This window comes from Lycorma delicatula, chromosome 8 (genome assembly GCF_047948215.1).
Source record: "Lycorma delicatula isolate Av1 chromosome 8, ASM4794821v1, whole genome shotgun sequence".
Classification (NCBI taxonomy): Eukaryota; Metazoa; Arthropoda; class Insecta; order Hemiptera; family Fulgoridae; genus Lycorma; species Lycorma delicatula.
The window spans coordinates 81,803,306-81,825,661 of record NC_134462.1 but is presented as its reverse complement, the minus strand read 5'-3'; the positions used below and the strand labels follow the sequence as shown (position 1 = coordinate 81,825,661).

Sequence of the window (22,356 nt, the reverse complement as noted above, 5' to 3'; positions counted from 1 at the left end):
ATAATGACATTAGAAAAAAAAAATTTATTTATATATAGTGTAAGAAAATTGAGTACCTAGCCGCATACTGAACAGTACGTTGTTTACTATGAAATAACGGCGCAGTAAGTGAGCTAATACATTCTGTAGTTTCCATTTGGAAAAAATACGTTAGATTAGCGCAAGCATATATAATCCTTTTCTATTATACTTTATAAACAGTTATACTTTCTCGTCTACAGTTTATAATAAAACGATTAGAATTTACGCTTAGTTAAGTTTACGTAAATTAGTGTTGATTCTCCGGTGATAATAAATAAATAAAAATACAAAAAAAAAAAACAGGAAATACCAAAGGTCTTTTTATTTTAATTTATTGAAAAAGGCCTAGCGGATAAAGTAAAGACAGATTAAAAACACACCAAAGAATATAAACAAATCTTTTGTAACATCGGCAATAAAGAAAAGAAAGAAGACACACCCTTAAATTTTAGAATAAAATTAAATTAAAAAAAACAAATCACTCTTTTATTTTTATATTTAAATACAAATCAATGTTTTCACCAAATTTTTATTTTTTACAGTTTGTATTAAGTTTCTTAATTAATTGTATTGTAAATTGTTTTTTCTTTTTCTTTTTTTATCGCTGTTGTTCCGTTAGCCTAATTATACAACAAAATTTACCATTTAGTTTTTATTTGATCGTAAGGACAATAGACAATTTAGTCTATTGTCATTTGTAAGCCAGTGATTTAAGAGATGTGTGTTTTTGTTTTTTTTTCTTTTTTTTTAAATAAAAAAAGAAAGAAGCTTTCTAAATTGGTGGCGCGTTACCTGATGGCGGGTGATATAGTGTGGTTTGTTAATAGGACCCTTAGTACATGATAACTCGATTAGGTTTACCTCTTTCTATTTTTCTTCTTCTATAACACCGATGTTACTACTTCTTCTTTTTGCATTCGTAATCCTTTTATTCTCTTTATTTATACTAACATTTATCATGATGTCTTTTAAATATTTAAATAGATACTTTTTTAATTCTAATTTATAATATTTATTCGTTTTTTTTCTTTTTTTAAATGTTTTAGGTAATTATCTTGTAGTAATCTTTGACTAGTCTTTAGTAATTATTATTATTATTAACTTAATATCTGATAAATTAATATTATTTAAAATAACCGAAGTCCTTATTTAATTTTTTTGTAAAGTTTTATCACCAAAGTTAAGAAGAATATATAAATTTGAGATTATTTTATTTTAATATAAATAATTTATATCTAGTAAAAAAGTTTTTCAGCTGAAAGGTTTTATAGTACTTTCTTTCCATCGATTCAAAGTGTAGGTTTTTCCAGTTATTTATCGATTACTATCGAGGTTCAACGGAAATCCATAAATAACTGCCCGTGTTAACTGTATCCAAACTTCCAAAACAATAAAATTGTTAAGGTTTCGGCGAGAGTTTGCCGTCAATTGAAAACATGAAAAATCGAAAATCAAAATTCAACAATTTATTTATTTATAGTTCTTCAGAAAGACATTGTCCGAATGACAAAAGTACAGGTATGTATGAAAGGCGAGATAATAATTGTTATATAGTTTTCCTACTTAATTTTCTGAAATACACCGTTAAATATTTTACTCCTATATATTGAATATTAAATATTCATAAACATTAAATATTTTAATCCTCTACTAATACTGTAACTAAATGATAGAACTTTTTTAATACAAAACAAATATGAAATTATCGAGAAATAATTGAAGATAAACAAATTTTTTTATACACTTGTATATATACTTAATAACACAAATAATATAATAAAAAATTCGTCAAATTTTTTTTTATGTTGATTGAAAATGCGCCCGATTTCAAAAAAAAAATTCATAAATCCAAATAATTCATGATCCATAAGTGACCGTTCTACTTCTTTACTTGCTTTTGAAAGACGATAAGTCCCAATGCAAATCATATGAGTGATCATTCTCTAGTTCTAAATCCTAATCTATATATATATATATATAAACTTTTGAACTGACGGTGGTTTTGCGGTCTGGGGGATGTGAAACGCGAAGATATATGAAAATTTTCCGGAAGTAGAATCATGATATCCGTTACAATACGTAGCTTTCTTATGAAATTTACCTATAATTATTTACCTATTTACCTATACCCATATATATATATATATATGTAATAGTGGATTTGCAGGTTGAAGCACAAACTTTAATGAATTAATGAATTAAATTAATGAACTGTGAGTCTCTATCACTGAGTGAGCTGCGTTTGAACTGAATTATTCGAATCAATAGAATTGCTTATATTACAAAAATAATAGAATTAAATTTACGTTAAATAAAATAAATTAAAAAAAAATTTGATTAACAATGATGGGCTTCGCGTGGGTACTGCATGTGAAGCTAGAGTAGTGAGGTATGCGAGCACCTCAGGGATGCTAGACCGATCACCACTATCGACTGGTAACAAACTGAATGCCCCTGGGCGCTGTTTTGGAAGGTCAATGAGGTGCTTTTATAATATCTCTGAAAACAACCGTCCGATTTTCAAAATTCAAACTGAGTATTTGCAACCAACACAGCAACTGCCACCGTTACTGTATGTGCGACTGGATGCACCTGCCTCCTGTTACCTGACGTAAAGTAAAACAAATTGGCGGCGACGGGGAACGCAAGTAACCATATACCTCAGGCGAAGCTAGAGAGCTAGTATTTTATAAAACAAAACTAAAAGGAAAACTTAGTCAATTTTTAACATTTTTATAAGAAATATTTTCGAAAATTTTGAAATGGATTCTGATCCCTTTATGAAAAGAATAGTGTTTGTGATTTACATATTCAAAATGAAAAAAACAAAATATAATCAAGGAAAAAAAATTAGAGGTAACAGAATTTGATAAAACTTATGTAACAAAAATATTTCGGAATTAATCCGGTCTTTTTTCGTGATAAAAAAAGAAATGAGTTTTAAGTCCGATTATATTTTCCTAATGGATTTTAAATTTTTTTTGTTTTTTTTTAAAGCTAATAATAATCATAATAATTTAATTTATTATTTATATTTAATTAAGTTATACCATAATATGGCTATTACATCGTAAGGAGTTTTATGCAATAATTGTTAGAAAATTATTAGACACGTTCTTTGAATAAAATTTTTGATATAATTAAACTTTTTTTTTTTTTCATTTTTGTTTATAATAATCAAAAAGGAAAGAAAACATAAGGGGTCAATGAACAAAATATTTCATATTATAATATTTGAAGCGTATATAAAATATTCCAAGCTGCTAAATGGAAGGAAAACTGAATCAAATTACCAAACATTTTTCTTAACTTAATATATTTTTTAATAGTTCCTCTTTACTAAGCTAAACCGACCCGGATAAAGCATACGATTAAAGATAAGTCATGTGAATACAAATGAAATTGTTTGCATGATTTTTGTTGTATCATTTTACAAAAATTATCTTTATTATTTATGCAAAAAGAAAATATTACACTGTTCAATAAATTATAATAGTAACTTATGTATATTAAACGAAGCGATTAAGAACACGGATGGTTTGAATTTGTTTGTAGAATGAAATCTTTTACGTTTAATAATAATAATAATAATATAATAGTTATTAGAGGAGTATTTTATAATTCAAGTGGTTAGTAAAGTGGCCAATAAGGTTTCGTGTTACAAACTGTTATAATATTATAACATTTTATAGACTAAAGTCACGTCATATATATTTTATTATACTCTGTTAAATATTCTTTAATATTTGGCCTATATTATTAATAACATATTAATATTATATGATATATCTCTGTTTCAAAGCAATGTTTCCCATTCTTAAATTTAATGGGAAACACTGTTTTATTCAACATTAGTTGTTAATTTTATTTTATGAAAATTTTCGACGTTAATATTCAGTTGTAATATACCTTATGCATAATATTATCATTTTAATTGTAGGTTCCATGTATTTAAATGTGTACAAATAGTTCAAGATATTGTTATATTTATAACAGACTTCAAAAAGATTGATATTTTTAATTTTACCCTTATATATTTTTACTTCTCCAGCTGTAGTTTTACTGTTATATATATAAAGAGAAAGTATTTAGATCGGTAAAAAATTTCGATGTCAGGGTTTTTTTGGAAATATCTCCGTTTCACCACCCTTGGACTCCCAAAAGTGTAAAAACCATAGAAATTTCTGGACGTATGTTTGTTGGCCTGTATTTTGATTACTATTTCTAGACTGGCTCAAAATAGATTTTTCGAAAATGGCGCAAAAATAAATCTATATATGGGGAATTGATGTCATAAACTTTTGGGTAAAATTAAAAAAATTGGTTGGATAATTTTCGCCATTATAAATTTTTGATTTTATATCAAAAATAATGGTCGTAGAAAATTGAGCTTTAGAAAAATTAGAAAAAAGACCAAATAAAAATCAGTAATAAGTCAATATTACCAATAGATGATAACTTATAAACATATATTAGAGTTCTAGAGCTACACTGCAAGAAGCAAAGTATGGTAATCAGTGAAAAAATGGGGTATGGATTTTTATTTTGTATTTCTTGATATTTCATTACACAGTGATCCCAAAAAACAAAAAAGTGGGTTTAATGTTCGTACGTACGTACGTACACATATGTATGTGTTGGCACGTTTGAAGCTTAATAATTTTTGACAAATTAAACCGATTTTGATGAAATTTGATGCACAGAGTCGTGTTCATGAGACAATTGTTGGTAAACGTTTGGGGTCAGTATCTCCATGGCGGGAGCTAAATAGTTTCTTTGGGGTCAATCTTCTCAAAATTTTGTTAATATAACCCTACTTTATATTAATCTTAGTATATGTGCACATGCTTATTTAAACAAGGTAAATAACCTATTGACGTCAGAACGAAAGCAGGAGATTGAAGACCGGGACCTTGTGTCTTGGCAGGTCAGGTGGGACGAATCCCCCACAGGTCGCTACACGCATGGTGTATTTCCTTCCTATAGTGTCTAATTTAGGTGCGATTAGATGGATCTCCCCTATTCGGTATATCACACAGTTTCTCTCCGAGCATGGTGCCTTTCGGGCAAATTTGGCTAGGTTTCGTTTGGTTTTTTGTCAATCCCGCAATCCGGGCATTCGAGTCAATGCCCGGATTGCGGGATTGATGATACAGTGGATCACGTCCTCTACGTCTGTTCTCGATACGAGGTTGAACGCTCACAAGCTGCTAGGGTACTTGAGAGAATACATTCCTTTCTAGATCTCCGTATTAACTAGATGATCCGCGGGGAGTGGTCTATAGTGGCTGGATTTCTTCGCGCCCTTGCCGTGTGTAGGTCTGCAGAGGGAGATTAATCGAGGTACTTGATCGTGGTAGGATCCCGGGTGGCTAGGGTTCCGGCTTAGGCATTGGATTGGTTGGAGGTAGGCGCATTGACATCCTGCCACGGTTATATTGGTGTTGTTTATGCTCCGATTTGGGGATCCTACTGGTGGGGATGGCTGCGCTGCCGGGGTATGTTACCCGTGCGACCGGTGGTGTGGCTTCCCTCCGCCGGTGGCGGTCCTGATCGTGACTTGGTAATGCCACGCGAGACACCATGATGGGACCGGGGTGTGGTGCGGGGTTTGTTCCCGGCTCCTGCACGGACCGGAATGAGGTTGCGTTCCCCTGGTTTTTTTTTTTACTCATACCTAGGAGAATGGATCAGCTAAGGGTGTTCAATGGATCATTGCACACCCTCAAAGGTTGCCTTTGCCTCTAACCTACTTATGCCGGCTATGCCGTTCCCCGCGGGGGTCGTTCACCCAGTAGGCCAGGGCTGGGTCTTTTATATGTCTGCCTCTAACCGTACCCCCTCTCCAGGGGGGGATCCAGCCGGATCTCGGTCTTTTTTTATTACACACGAACTCAGGGGGTCCCCGGTCAGTCATCAAGAGTGGTCCGCCTCAGCGAACCACCCTCTCATGAGCAGAGCTGCCCCCGTAAGACCCTACCTCCAGGTTGCCCCGTTTCACTCAACAGCGTCTCGTTCCTTAGTCTTTATAATATTCGTGACTAAGGTTGCTTCAGCGTTCCATTTACAATGTCCCTTTAATATGTATTGTACGGTATTATCCGGTGTCAGTCCTTGAATGGCCCATGTGTGCCTCAGTTCGTCCCACCGGTGACACAATTATATCGTGGGTCCACGGTATCAATCTCTTCACAGCATTGGCAAACATGTTCGGGTCTTCTGCCAAAGAGGTGGAGACCCTCCATGCGCAGTCAAAAACTGGGAGAGATGGAAGCCCACCTCCCCATGATTTTTGGAAACCCACGAGTCAATTCGTGGAGCGTTCCCCTTGTTAGGTGACCTAAACTGGTTGAATTATATGGGTGTAGGTTTGAATCTGTATGTTGAGTAAAACAAAATTTTGATTGGTATGATTGAAGCACTGATTTAACTTTAACTCGTCCGTTTTCTGAGGCATTCACAGTCATGAACGGTGTGGTCAAATCTGTACTAGACGCTGGGTTCGCGCTTCCGCGGTTACGGTTAGTTAGTTTGAGGGAATCATGGTTGATTAGATGTGAAGGTGTCCGTTTAAGGCCTACGTGAAGGCGAAATTTGATATGTATTTACTGATGCAAATGTGTACCGAGGCATTTACATTGGTGGTATTCCGACCGAGGCCTGGCTGATGACTGTGAGATGTAATCAGTTAGAGGGTCTAAAGACGACCTCCGGTAAATTCCCTCAGGGCTTGAAACGGAGGGGGTGGTGTGGTGACCGGTAACGTCGCAAGGTGTGTGTCTTCCCCCTACGGGGTTGGGATGCTTATCTTACCATTATACAAAATATATACCCCCAAGTTCTACTAACCCTTCCCAAAAAATCCAAAGAGCTTATGTTTTTATTTATTGCATATTTTTTAACCGCTGTTTTTTTGTGTCTTCCTAAGTTATTTGTTGTGCATGGGCTAAAAAATGCTTTGGGGACAATATTTGGTGAGGGGGAGCCGATCAGAGTTTAAAAATATCGATCTTCTTTCTTAATCTTTTACATTTTTTTCATGTATATTATTTTTCCACTATATAAGAATAAATAAGCAATACTAGGAAAGTATAACAGCTTTGTTTTCAGCCTTTTTTTCTGTAGATAAGCTTACAATATCTATTGTGAGTCCCAGCCTGAGACATCTCAAACATTAAAATAACTTATTAAGTAATTTTCAATGTTTCATGTAAAAATTAAACAAAATATGAAAAAGTAAGTTTCTTCTTCATTTCTCAACATGAGATCGATCAAGATTTCTTCTTCTAGAAATCCTCTAAATATTAAATTTAACTAGAAAGCTGCCTTATATCTTAATCCAACTAGGCAAATATGCTTTTTAGAATTAAAGGACCATAGACATCAGTAAAAGATTCTCCTCAGATTTTAAGGAAAGGATACTTTGTTGATATTCGGAAGTTTTCGGTAACATATTTAATAAAAAATTTTGATTAGCCTATAATAAATAGATTTACCAAACGTGGAGGAAATGTCTTTAATATTAAACTAGTTCGCTAGTTCTTATCCGAGATAATAATAATTTTTTTGAAGTCAAAAATTATTAAATTCCTAGAAAAAATTTTAAATTGAGGAAAAGGATAAACCACGCTTTTGAGAATTCAAATAAATTAGTTCAAAACTTTGTAAATAAATTAAGATATTTTACGATGTAACGTTATTTTACAAGAATGATGACATTGTATTATTTTTTCATTTTTGAACCGTGCTTGAGCAATCGTTACTCTTACTTAAAATTTAAAGTTTCTTTGTTCCCAAAATTTGGTTTAAATTTATAGGTAGATCATTTCTACACCCACCGGGTTGGTCTAGTGATGAACGCGTCTTCCCAAATCTGCTGATTTGGAAGTCGAGAGTTCCACCGTTCAAGTCCTAGTAAAGCCAGTTATTTTTACACGGATTTGAATACTAGATCGTGGATACCGGTGTTCTTTGGTGGTTGGGTTTCAATTAACCACACATCTCAGGAATGGTCGAACTGAGAATGTACAAGACTACACTTCATTTACAGTCATACAATATCATCCTCATTCATCCTCTGAAGAATTATCTAAACGGTAGTTATCGGAGGCTAAACAGGAAAAAGGAGTAGATCATTTCTAGATGAAATTTCAAATTCGTTCTTCCATAGTTCCAGAACAGTGTGGACAAATATAAAGTAATAAAAAATGGAACAGCAACTGATCAATTTCTGATCACTTTGACCCAATGCTACTTTACTAGTTATGAAACGCTTACAACATACTTCACCTCTTGTGCCCCTTTGTAATTTGTACATAGAGGCTCACTTCTTCACTGTTAATATGCAATGATATTCTTTCCCATTGGTATTAGCATCAAAGGAGCATTTAGTTTTTTTAATACATGGATGTATGCAATAAGTATTCAGTGCTTCATAAATCAATAAACTTCTTGGTCTTTGATCAAACCCATTCTATAATATCAAATCACGGGCATTTAGGAAACCATGTTCTTTCTATTCGGCGGTTCCCCGAATAAAGCCTCATTTATGAAGTGCTATCCAACTACATTTTTTTATCATCGTTATCATCGTAACCTTCCAACATGATTGTGGTAATCATGTTATGATAAATTAGCGTGTGATACGCTAATTTATCGTCAAATACTTAATTGCAAGTTCTTTTAGCTGTGCTTTTGAATGAAATTTAATTTGCCTTCGTTTCAGAAGCATATACTTCATTGTTGGCGCGATTGTCTAAATTTTGCTGGTCCATTTATCCTTCCATGATAGCTAATACCAAATTTTTGTACTTTAGTTACCTCGCGTTTAGAGAAAGTTCTTTGAAAGGTTAAACAATAATGTCATCAGGAAATAAAACTTCATAAAGTCACTGAACACCACTTTCTAGAACAAACAATTCAGAACTGAGTCCAGTGGACGTCTTTCAGTGACGGACCTTGGGCACAGCTTGCTAAACTCTGATCATCTGGCTAACAGAATTCCTGATTAATTTTCTTTATTTTCTTAAATTATCATCATAATTCCCTTTTTGTCTGAGTTGATAGTCCTGATCCGTACCTTCAGTCGTTTTTTTTTCTTTTCCCAATGGAATAATAATAAATCTTCTTTAACATTTTTTCTGTATTCGGCAATTCTTGTCGTGAATTGAGATTATGTTCAAATCCCTTTGGACTACTCCATTCTTAATTCTGTCCCCGCGTTATACCCTGAAAGCTTCGCAAGAAAGACATCTCTGCGATCTGCAAATAGCTCATATCTCAAAGCCCAGTTCTCTTTGCCACATAAAAATACTAAGGTAGCCATTGTCTACTAAAGTTTTAGTCGGCTTTGTCCCTAAGATTCAATTTAATAGCACCGCACAATGTTTTGAAGCTTTTTATTTTTATTTTGATATCTTCATCTATAATATACAAAAAAACTGTAATCAAAAGTTACGTATCGTCAGAAAATACTATTTTCAAAATATCTGATGTTAAAAATTTATGCTTAAAAGCCATCGATAAACCGGGCCAGTAGGAATGGAAAAACTGTATAAAACATGTAACGAATACTATTGAACCAAATAACAATTTGGTTGTTGTTTGGTTGGAATTTGATAATATAATAGAAAAGAAAATTGAGCCTCTCGTTGCATCTCTTCATACTGGCAGCACTACGGATTTTTCGCAAGTGGATAACGAAAACTGAATTGAATTTATTATTTATTATGATAGAAATTCAATCTAAAATATTAGTAAACTTTTATTGTTAGTTTATAATTAACAATTTCATAACTCTTAAACTACGTAACAAAAACCAATTTTAATGAATAAAATACTGATAGGTTACCAGATGTGCGAACAAGGTAAGAAATATTTAAGAATTTAACTGTCTTAATTTATTTAAATTTATTATAATGTATAATTTTTATAAAATATAATTGCTCTTGGTTTCTGAATATTGACGTCCCTTAGTTTCTTTTATGTGCATCAGGATTTACAGGAGATGCTGGTGAATCGGTTGCCTGAACACTCGTACGCACAGTAAACTTGAATTCTATAAGCTAATTGAATTAAGTATAAAATTACCATTTACAAAAACATTTCCACGATCATCCTTACAATACTACCAGAACCAGCATGTCTTTTAACTCTCAATTTATTAAGAATACATAAATTTGTTCAATGTTCTCGTACATTAAAGATTTGACAGATAATCGAAATTAACCCACCGAGTTGGTCTAGTGGTGAATCAGTTGATTTCGAAGTCGAGAGTTCCAACATTCAAATCCTAGTAAAGGCAGTTACTTTTATACGGATTTGAATACTAGATCGTGGATGCCGGTGTTCTTTGCTGGTTGCGTTTCAATTAACCACACATCTCGGGGGCTCAGGGATGAGGGACAGCCCTCTGCGGAGCTGCCGTACACACGTGCTTGCACGAGTGGGCGGTAGCGATGAGGCTCGGGGACTCTCGCACTCCCGAGCGAAAAAGACCGAGTCCCAGCAGGGACTCGGGGTTTCCCTGTTAGAGGCATTGGCATAAAGACCGAGTCCCGGTTCCCGGAGTGGGGACCCAGGGACGGCATAGGCGGGCCTGGTAGATCCTACTCTGTGGGTTTGAGACGGATGCAAAGTAAGTTCCGACCGGCGGGCCGAGACGTGGAGGCCCGTTAGAGTAAAGGACACTCCCCTGGACTGTGTAATACTTAACTGCAAGATCCGGCCCAGGGGTTGAAGAAGAAAGAAAAAACCACACATCTCAGAAATGGTAAACTTGAGACTGTACAAGAGTACATTTTACTTACACTCATACATATCACCCTCATTCACCCTCTGAAGTAATACCTGACGGTGATTCCCGGAGATGAAACAGAAAAAAAAGATAAATGAAATTACCGATATTTTACGAACAGGTCATTTCGTACTGCTGTCTTGTAAGTTTTCATTTTACAAAATAACTTTTCTCTTATTTCCTCATCTCTTTGCTGAGTTGTCTTTTCTTTACCTTTATTCCCTTCTCTATTTTTCATTTATTCACATATTATTTACCACTTTTATTTTTCTCTTGCTATTACGTGATAACTTCCTTCTACAAAATAGAAAATATTTTACATGAATCTTCTAGTAAAATAAAAGAAAGTTAACAAAATTTTATGGGTATTCTAAAAGTTGCTTAGTCTGTTCATGCTTCACATTACTAAATCTACTTTCTTTTAAAAATAATATTCAATTAATTAATTATTCTTGTATAATATTCCAGTCAGTTTAGATGACATATTTAGATGTAATTAGATGTTTAGTTTATGTAATGACTTCATTGTTTATTTATATTATTATATTATTTATTTTTATCTCTTAATATATTTAATGTATGCGTCTGGATAATTACAAGTTGTTTATCAATAAACTATCGGGTTCTTTATCATTTTCTCTTTTTCTAGTAAATCAATAAAATATTGGGAGCTCTTTATATGCGCACATGACTGCGAATGTTATTATTATTATTATTATTATTATGTGAGTGTGTGTGTGTGTGTGTGTGTGTGTGTGTGTGTGTGTGTGTGTGTGTGTGTGTGGTGTATGTGCAGCTTTTTGTTTGAATATTTCGACAGTGAATAAGTTATTATTTGTGTTAAATATAAATTATTAGTAGTTCAACCTCGGTTATCTGTGTTGCAGTGGTTTCCTTAATGATGTGGCTTTTGAGTCATTGGTGTTTTCCTTCAGTAGTAATCATGATGTGTATAGTTTATTCATTGTCAACTGTATTCAAATGAATCAGGTAAAGTAATTTTTTTTATTTTTTAGTCTATTTTAAATCTATTTGTTTTGTTGACAAATGTCCTAGTTCTTTCTAACTTCTGTTTTTTTGTGTTTTTTTTTTTTTTTTGTTAATATCGCCCACAAACGCTTTTATTATTGTTTAGATTGTAGGCGTGCAACAGAATACATGTCTTAATGGAAAAAAACAAAACTGAGATAACAATTTAAATTCCTTTTAAGTATTAAAACATGTTTATTTAATTTAAAAATAAAATAAATCTTTTTTAATTTTTAATTTTCTTTTCTTTTTTTATATTATTCAAGGTAATGCAAATTGTATGAAGAATTTAATATTTTATCACAAATTATTTTGAGCTTCATCATTTAACGACCGTTAATACTTGTTTTCTCTACGATATGATATGATTTATTTAAAATATAAAATTGTATTGGTATTATGGAAAAGTTATTCTATCTGGGAAATCGATGATGATTTTTCCTAAGAGTAAGCGTAAATTTCTGTAATTTTGGTTTTTCAAATCTTTATTTATTAATATCCCTTAATAAGTCGTACGTTTAGTATCGCTCTCATAAGTAATGATTAAACTAAAAAATATATGTTTTATAAATATCTGTGCAAACGTATCGGAGTTATACAAATAAATATATCATTAAACATTACTTATGTTAAAAATTATTAAAATTGATACAATCATAGATGTCCATTGCGGTGTATAAATAAATAGCTGAAAATAGACGAAGCTTTCTTTACTTGAAGATATTTATGTGTAAGAATTTTATCAGCTGAGCAAATTGACATTATCAAAGATTTAGGGATATTTATTGATGATAAGTGTCTAAGATTTTCAAATTAAAAATGTAAATATTCTTAGTTAAATGTTATTAATACTAAGGCATTTTTATATTTTTTTGTGGAATATATGTCCTTACCATGATTTAAGAACGTTTCAATTTTTAGTTATTCATTCTAAATTATAATGTGAATTTTCTTCTGGAATCGAACGTAATTTTCAAATATTAACCCTATTATTACTGTGAAGTATAATAATTGTCTAAAAATCTAGTAAGTTGGGTCTAAAAAAATCCATTTTTTGTATTTTACATTTTCGTAATGTATTTTTTTTTTGTCTTCAGTCATTTGACTGGTTTGATGCAGCACTCCAAGATTCCCTATCTAGTGCTAGTCGTTTCATTTCAGTATACCCTCTACATCCTACATCCCTAACAATTTGTTTTACATATTCCAAACTTGGCCTGCCTACACAATTTTTCCCTTCTACCTGTCCTTCCAATATTAAAGCGACTATTCCAGGATGCCTTAGTATGTGGCTTATAAGTCTCTTCTTTTAACTATATTTTTCCAAATGCTTCTTTCGTCATCTATTTGCCGCAATACCTCTTCATTTGTCACTTTATCCACCCATCTGATTTTTAACATTCTCCTATAGCACCACATTTCAAAAGCTTCTAATCTTTTCTTCTCAGATACTCGTAATGTATAACATCTCAAAAATATTTTCATAAAATTTGAAATAAATCGGTATATATAATCATCTCCCTAGTAATTAATCCCTTCCTATATACCTTAACCCGCCGTTACTCGAGTGTGAGCGCCGCGCTCACTTTGACACAATACTAATAAAAATAATTAATTACTGGAGATATCCTGCAAGCCAGAAATGCTACACATGTTTATCGCAATCCAAACACATGCATAGGGCAGCTAGACAGCGCTCCAAGAATCTTTAAAAAGTTTTCAAGTAATTTTGCCAGGTTCAGCAAGTCCTGGAATAGTGGATGGACTAATATTCTTAGCGATGTAATATGAGTATTGTTTGGTGCGAGGAGATAAAGTCATTAAATTTAAAATGCGATCTACAAGTGACTGAAGTATTGGATCACTGCAATAAAGAATATTTGCTGAATATCCATTATCTTTTGCAAGTTTACCGACTCTTCCGGTAACAAACAGTACTAATGAACGCTCGTTCTCCACAATGAAAAGAGTCAGCCTCCGGCCTCCGTGGCGCGAGTAGTACCGTCTCGATCTTTCACCCGGGTTCGAATCCCGGTCAGGCATGGCATTTTCACACACGCTAAAAATCACTCATCTCATCCTCTGAAACAATACTTAACTGTGGACCCTGAGATTAAAAAAAAAAGAAGACAGAAACGATTGCGTGTAACAAGTCGGGGGATTGAAGCTGACGTTTGTTAGTTTCTTTGGCAGTGAAAAAAGATATTACTGTTATCCTGATGAAATTTTAGATAATATGGCGAGAAAGAAAAATCAACAACTAGGTTTCTAATAATCCATGACTTTTATTGAAGTGTTAATGTGTGAGTGTGAAGTATAAATGTGGATTATGAAAAAAAATATGGACTAACATTATGATTCTTAATTGCGTAGTAAATGATGTATTAAATCTAAGCATATGTTTTGTATTTTTGAAATGAAATAAAGTATAAAAGACCTTTCAATATAAAATGAATTTTATTATTTTTTTATCAATGTCATCATCAGTCCCTTTAGTCGCCCCCCCCGAAAAAAATCCTAGGTACATGTCTGTACATTTTTCAGTGAAATTTAAAAAGTTTTCTTCCATTAATATACTAAACGTAGACAAATCAAACAATTTTCTTAGGAGGCGATTTTGGGGCTGGGAGCTGAAAAAAGTAAAAAAAAAAAAAAAATCCCTTTCGGTACGCCGGAAGGCGAAGGTAAGTAAGTAGGGGATAAAAAATATTTCCACTTTAAAGTTCAAATTTTCATATAATATATATATATATATATATATATATATATATATATATATATAAACTTTTGAACTGACGGTGGTTTTGGGATCTGAAGGATGTGAAACACGAAGATATATTGAAATTTTTCGGAAGTCGAATTACAAAAGGTAGCTTTCTTATGAAATCTACCTAATATCGATTTTTAATATTTTTGTAATCATTTTCATGTATCATTATTTTTCCACTATATAAGAATAAATAACTAATGCCAGGAAAGTATAACACCTTTGTTGTTAGCTTTTTTGAAATTAGTAACCTAATACCTAAAAAATCCTCGATAAGTATAACAATATTGCTTCTGTAAATTAAAATCTTTAAAATTTAGTTTCAATAAATTGTACGGGAGATGAAATCATCTGTAATTCATGAAAAATGGCATCAGAAGTATAGTAAGACCAATGCTGCTAGACCGAATTATTTTATTGTATTATGCAAAAAATTGCAAACAGACCGGGAACCCAGAACCTTCTGTTCCAAGGCGTTCCGCTGTACTAACGGATAGAAGATGTTATTTTCATTATTAATCTAATGTTTTTAATCTAAATTATTCTATAAAGAAATTAATTGCAAAACAATGTAGGATGTGGGTGTTACCTTACTTTATCGTCTATGAATTTATTAATTGTAAAAATCTCTATGCGTTGCTCTGTTACACAGACGTGTTAAAGCATAAACTTACAAAAATTACCATCTGCAAGCAACATGTTTTAATACTTTGTGTTAAACAGATAAATATAGGTTAAGTTTTACATTACATTCAACGAAATGTCTTTTGTTTGCTGTGACTGTGAAAATAATTTTCATTTTCGTCTTAGTGGTATTTTTTAGTAGATTAGATAATAGTGAATTGTAATTGTTGAATTTTTTCAATAGTTTTTGTTATATTTTAAAGTAACATATCTGTTTTTTTTTTAAAGTTATTTTTTGTGATTTTAGTGCCTAAAAATATTAATGTAATCATATAAATTTTTATAATTATTTACTATTTATTTTAATACAAATTTTATTTGTTTATTTTTCTTTAAAAAGGTACTTGCCTATAATTAATGCAATACTCTTACACAATTAAAATTTTTTTATGATTAATATCGGTTTGTTAACAACAGAGTAAAATATTTCAACTAAGTTTCGAGCACTTAATATATTTTCCCCCAAAACTCTAGTTTATCAATAATAAATAAAGATAGTATATTTAAAATAATAAGCGTAGTTAAGAGTTGTTATGTACACAAGTATGTTCATGTAGTTAGGCAAAATCGGAATAAATTATAAATCTAACGCATGCCTCATACACTAAAATTTATTTCAGTTAAGTGTATTTAGGTAGAGACGTTCAAACAACAGAACTTTTTCTTTATTTTAAAAAAAAATGTAGAAAATATATGAAAAATTATTCTTAAATCTTTGAGTTATTTTATAATTACAGATATTCAGAAGGCTTGGCACAGGAGGAGGATTCTACATGCTAAGTAACAACTTGTGTATTTCAATTGTATTATATATACTATTAATTAGATTGACATGTTTGCATTTTTAGGTAAGTTTCGTTAAATTCTGAACATATTTCTGAATTATTTTTCTGATTTATATATATATATATTTTTTTTGTAGACTTACCCTATAGAGTAGAAGTAATTTTTGAATTTTTTCTTCACAGAAACAGGTTTATTAATTCGTAGGTTTACACCGGAACTTTATTATGTATAGTGACACGTTTAAAGCATTTGAGATACAAGAATAATCAATCATAATTTATTTCTCTGAGAGTAATGATGTTCAATATGTTATCAATCCTTTTGAAATGCAAACCCATTTATGTAGCTGAATATCCACTGCATTTTAGAGGGCTTGGTATTCTAGTAAACAATAATATATTCAGGTCATTGAAGAAGGGTAAAGGAAGCCATTTATATACTCAAATTTATTATTACTACTCCCTGACATGGGATGCTTGTTATTTTTGAGATTGCTAATTTCATTACCTGAAATGAAGTAATGTCAGATCTTCTACAAACGTTTGTTTCTGATATCCAACAAATATTTATAAAAAGCCTTTAAAAATGTAAATATAATCTAGGTCATCAATTGTAGTTCTAACTTTTAAATCAAGATGAATTTTGATGTAGTTGTTCGGACTTAAGTTTTTTTAATTTTTAAATACTCGTTACGTATTTATATTTTGTTATTATCATTTAAATGTTGGAGCTTTAATGTATTTAATAGGATTTTTAAATTTAAATATATTCGGCTTCGGTCGGATTCATTCGGATATTTACATTTCACTCGGCTCCTTTCGTATGCATTCGGCTGCTGACGATTCAGCGGCTCCTTACACGTCACTCGGCTCCTTTCGGATGCACTCGACTTCTGACGACATCACTCGGCTCCTGACAGTTCACACGGCTCTTTTTGGATACACTCGGCTTCTGACGAAACTGCGTCTTCAGTAACATTATTTAAGCAAGACCATCGTCATTCTTGTGGTCATTTATTATTCATGCTTCAGGCGTCACTCTTGTTCAGTTCCAGCCAGTCGCCTATAAATGGCAATCGCATTATTATTGTACAATCGCATTCAGTAACAGTTACAGTTCATAATTCAATTATAATAAACATTTAATAATATATAAATAATTCATTTAATATTTCAAGTATATTAAACATTCGTGTTTAAAAATAATTCAGAATATAGTATGTATCCAATAAAAGTGTATGAAATATCATGTACCTAACTCAATTAGAAGGGAATAGGAAAATATGTGACCCCTTCCCCACAAAGGTCCCCCCAAATTCAGTTGCTGGATCCGTCCCTGAATAGAGTACGAAGTTCGTCCCGTTCCTTATATTTCGTACAAGGAAGTATTATAACCGCGAAAAATTTTGGTTTTCAGGTTTCAATGGAATTTTGACCATCCCTGAATCCATTTTGACTAGTTTCGGCGTGACGTCTGTACGTAAGTGCCTTATATCTCGCACAATTAAAAAACGATTAGCTGTAGGATGTTGAAATTTTGGATTTAGGACTGTTCAACATCTAGTTGTGCACCTTCCCTTTTGACTGCAAACGACTGGACCAAAAGTGCCAAAAAAGCTCAAAATCAAGACAATTTAGATTTTGGACTTTTTCTTAACTGCAGTAATAGCCCTCACTGAGAGCTTTTCAACGATATATCATAAGTGTATTTTTTTTTTCTTGAATTAAACATATTGATTTATTAATAATTATTAACCTCTGATAGTAAAACATGTTTTACAATAAATAATAATTCAATAATAAGAATAACAAAAAAAAAATCCCTTTCGGCACGCCGGAAGGCGGAGGTAGATTTCACCGGTGGTAAGTATGAGGTAAAAAAAAAATAATTCCACCTTAATGTTAAAAGAAACTTAAAATTTACTCAATACGACGTTGCATGTGAAAAAAGATTCATATATTTAGCATACAAGTCATATTCTTACAGTTCCAGCAACATTTTGGTCATCCTTTGCCTTAAGGGTTGATCATATCAAAAATGATTTCACACAAAAAAGTTTTAGGTAATGTTTATAGGACTAACGACCACTTTAAACCGATTCGATACTGTGCCTACTAACGGAAGTACGATTTGTTTTGTATTCGAAACCCCATTTTTTCCACCCCCTGGGTCAATTGTTAATGATATCAAAAAATTTTACTCATATAAATTTTAAGCCCTTATTCAAAGAATAGTAGGAACAAATTCGATATTTTACTTAAGAAAGTTATAGCGATATTTTGTTTTTCGAAAAAGCCCCCACTTCCACCCCCATAGACCGATTTTTCCCATTAACGAAATCGACCAAGATTTTGGATCGTTACATTTTATGTATCAATTTGAAAGTGATTGGCGCCAAATTACGGCAGTTATCGTGTCCATAAGAAAGTGAAATATATATATATATATATATATATATATTAAAAGTGAAAGTGAAATATATATATATATATATATATATATATTTCACTTTATATATATATATATATATATATATATATATATATATATATAAACGTATGTATAAACTTTAGAAATGACGGTGAGTTTGGGGTTGGGGGATGTGAAACGCGAAGATATGTCGAAATTTTACGGAAGTCGAATCATGGTACTCATTACTATAGATAGCTTTCTTATAAACCTACCTAATATGAAAAGAAATCAGAAGTTATTAGTGAAATCAAATTTTATGTACTTTTAAAAACATGTACGTGAATTTAATAGGGGGTGTACAAGGAAGTCAGATGGTGTCCGTATCAGATCTTTAATTTTTGAAGGAAAAGCTTTATTTTTTTATTTATAACAGTCGATCAACTCAACGCTGCTTGATCAGTACTGTCCTACTTCCACCTGAAGGATTTTAAGCGGGAGGGGATCTCCCTGCCTGGGGGAAAACACTATGTTTTCTTCTGGATGAAAGGTATTTACTAATAAAACAGTTCCTTCACTGATGAAACATCTTGATCATCCTTTCTTACCATTTACTCCTTTTCCTTATACTTGATCCTTTCACATGTGTGTTTTGTTCATGGGTATATAGTAGTTGTGACTCTGTTAGGTTTGTGTTGAGAATTTCGGGACCAGTAAAATCCAATCAATCGAGCATCAGCGAGTTTTTAGTATGATATCGTGACAATGACCAGCCAAGAACTCTTCTGATTGTTGTCTTTACGACGTGTAGCAAAAAGCAGGGAGAGTTACAGAAATGGAATAGCTGTTTGCTTTGTTCCTGTATCAAGGAAATTTCTTTTTCTTTTTCGTTTTTTTTTTTTTTTTTTTACAAAATTCAATGGAAACATTTATTAATTGGCTGACTTACATTATTTATATACACAAAATTAATATTTGTGACACAAATAATATATTATTTGATTTTTGTGGTCTTATCAAGTTTTTTCATAAAATGCTAAATTTCGTTAATAACCTTTAGTGCCTGAAACAACCTGTACCATTATTATTGATCGGGCTAAAACAGAAGGTCCTACAATAATTTGAATGTTATTGAAACTCAAGTATTGGCCATTTAAACTATTGTAAGGCAATATAATTTAAAATAAAATAACTAAACCACCATTTCGGGGCACAAATTTATATTTTATTTTTGGTTCTCTTGTTACCTTTTAAGCTAATTAAGCTTAAAATCAAACCCAAAAAATAGCGGCTGTTAAGTGAATTTATTTTTTAATAATTTCATGTATTTATTTTTTTATTGTTTATTTTATAATATATATTACCACGACACTATTCAAAACAAAATATACAAGGCAAGAGATAATAAATCAACGTTTGAATATGGCGCTCCTTATTAATCGATATGTAACCACAGTATTTCGATTGCCTTGTGATAACCTGAACAAATGAATCACGGTTATGTATTTACACGTTAGTTTGCAGTCATGTGAACTTATGTAATGGCGTCACGTACGGATTTAACTTTAGAATCAGTTCGCGAGTTTATTTTATTTAAAGGTGGTAAAGTTACTAATCACGATTTAGTCAAACATTTTAAAGATGTACTCACTAATCCGGACACAAGAGGTAGGCTTCATTTTACATATTTTTTTTTATCCGATAGTGTTTCGATCTTAACCTTACAATTTTTAACCTATACCTTCGTGTATTATTCATTTTACTTTGTTCTGTTTTTAAAATTAATTTTAATGGTAAATAAAAAAATTAAACGGAATATTAGTGTGACCTTTACGAATTATCTTTCTTAACCTTTATTGAATGAAATATTTACAAGATAAATAGGTTAGGTTAACCTACTTGTTTTGTTTTACATGTCTGATGTATTTGTATGTTAATAAAACTTTTTGTTCCGAACTCAAATATGTAAATAGAAATAGCAATACCTTTCATTTAATATGTTATATTTATATATCAGTGTTTTAGTTTTGTAATTTTTTTACCATATTGGACACAGTTGTTAACCAACTCTTGAAGTGTTAAATTATACTATTTAAATTTCATTTATACTGAATCTATTTTTTATGTTTTCAACTGTTTGAAAAAACATAAAAGTTTCTTTGAACAGTTGAAAACCTCAACAATATAAGAAGCTTTAAAGACAATTTCTGTTTCAAAATTTAACATATTATTGCTTACAGCATTTTCATTTCAACTAATGTAGTAAATTTAGCTAATACTATGTTTACTCTCTTTTTAAATATTATATTCCCATCATTTAATAATGAAACTTTGTATATAGTCCTTGGCCAATGTTTAAATTATTTTTACTGGGAAGCAAATTTGAGTTGTGAAGAAGAAAACTAGGTAAAGGAGATCTTTACACTTATTTTTTCATACTTACATATTATTACCTAAGGTAGTGGCTACAGGAAAAGTTGAATGTGGTTTAAGTAATGTTGGTACATTAAAATAGTTTAGTAAATGGGCAATTTGCGTAGTCCTTAATTGTAGCGTAATCGATAAAATGGCAAATAAATTAATAATTTATGATTGTCAATTATGAACTAACCATTAATGATTATATTTAACTTTGTTGACTGCATAATTTTCCTTAAATTTCTTTACTGTGAGAAATTGTTAATATTAAAGAATAAAGTTAATACTGCCCACTTCAGTTTTAACCAGTGAGAAGAATTAACTAATGTAAATCTTGTTACAATTTTTTTATCACAGTGCAGTAGTTTTCTGAATCGTTATATATTTATTAATTTACAACTTATTTTTTTAGTTTATTTTGGATAATTAGTTTGTATTTGTTGGATAAATTAATGTTATTGTCTCTGTAATAAGTAGATCGTAATTCTGTGTTAGTTACACAGAAAATTTCAAGTTTAATAGCCTGAGTTATGGACAGTTTAATGAACCATAATTTCAAGTTGGATACCATATGAAAGTTGTATTATATTACAGTTACTGGAGCTTACAAAAACATTACCGGATGAGGGATTTACTGATTAAATTTCCTCTTAATTTATGTTACAGATTAAATTATTAACTGTTTAAAAATATAAATTATTTATGTTCAAATTAGTATAATATCATGTAAATATTAAATATATTTTTAACTATAAAGAAAATGAAAAATTTTCATCAATATGTAATTTTTTATTTTCGTATTACTTATTCTTGTCAATTGATAAGATTGGTGGAGAAATAGTGTCTCAGTCTTTTATCCAGAGGTCCTGATTTGAATCCCATGCCATTTTTCATACACTACAAAATTTCTATTTCATATTCCCTTGCACAGGCTTCGAGCTTATATCTTGAATTAATCATAAAGAAAAAAAAAATAGTCCATCATAGCAATGCATCGTATTGTACTACTATAATATAGTAAATAACTATATTGACTGAATGGATCAATATTAATCTTACAGTGAGAAAAATTGTATTTGCATAAAAATAAAATACTCATACATGGCTAGTAATGATAACAACAATATTACACATGAAAACTGTATTACCATAAATATTATACTATATATATCGTAGTTCATTTAGTTACCATTGTGTTTATTTAGGTTGTTTCAGTTAGTTAATAATTTTTCTAGTGGTACTTATTGCACAATGAATTATCAAAATAGTAGCTTGGAGTTGCCTAACGCTACTGTAGATAGCACTAAAACAAAATTGCTGTGTTCATTTATTTTCTATTTTTTTAAATTTTAACAGTTAGAATTTAATCATGTTTTATTTTATAATTCAAAGTATTGATACGAACTACACATGTCATTGTAACTACTGTTATGTTGTGATATTTTCC

The 22,356-nt window shown here is 31.3% G+C and overlaps 1 protein-coding gene across 2 annotated transcripts in view; it reads left to right on the top strand.

The window, feature by feature from the left end:
• Positions 1-16,036: 16,036 nt before the first annotated feature.
• Positions 16,037-22,356, top strand: part of sowah (ankyrin repeat domain family member sosondowah) — a 135,088-nt gene continuing 128,768 nt past the window's right edge. The window contains exon 1 of one of the 2 annotated variants that reach the window (XM_075372425.1): positions 16,037-16,144. In XM_075372425.1, coding sequence (XP_075228540.1) covers positions 16,129-16,144 — 16 coding nt within the window. In that variant the 5' untranslated portion in view covers positions 16,037-16,128. Of the gene's footprint in view, positions 16,145-19,998; positions 20,160-22,356 lie in introns of those variants that run through there. The other variant, XM_075372424.1, reaches the window with a different exon arrangement.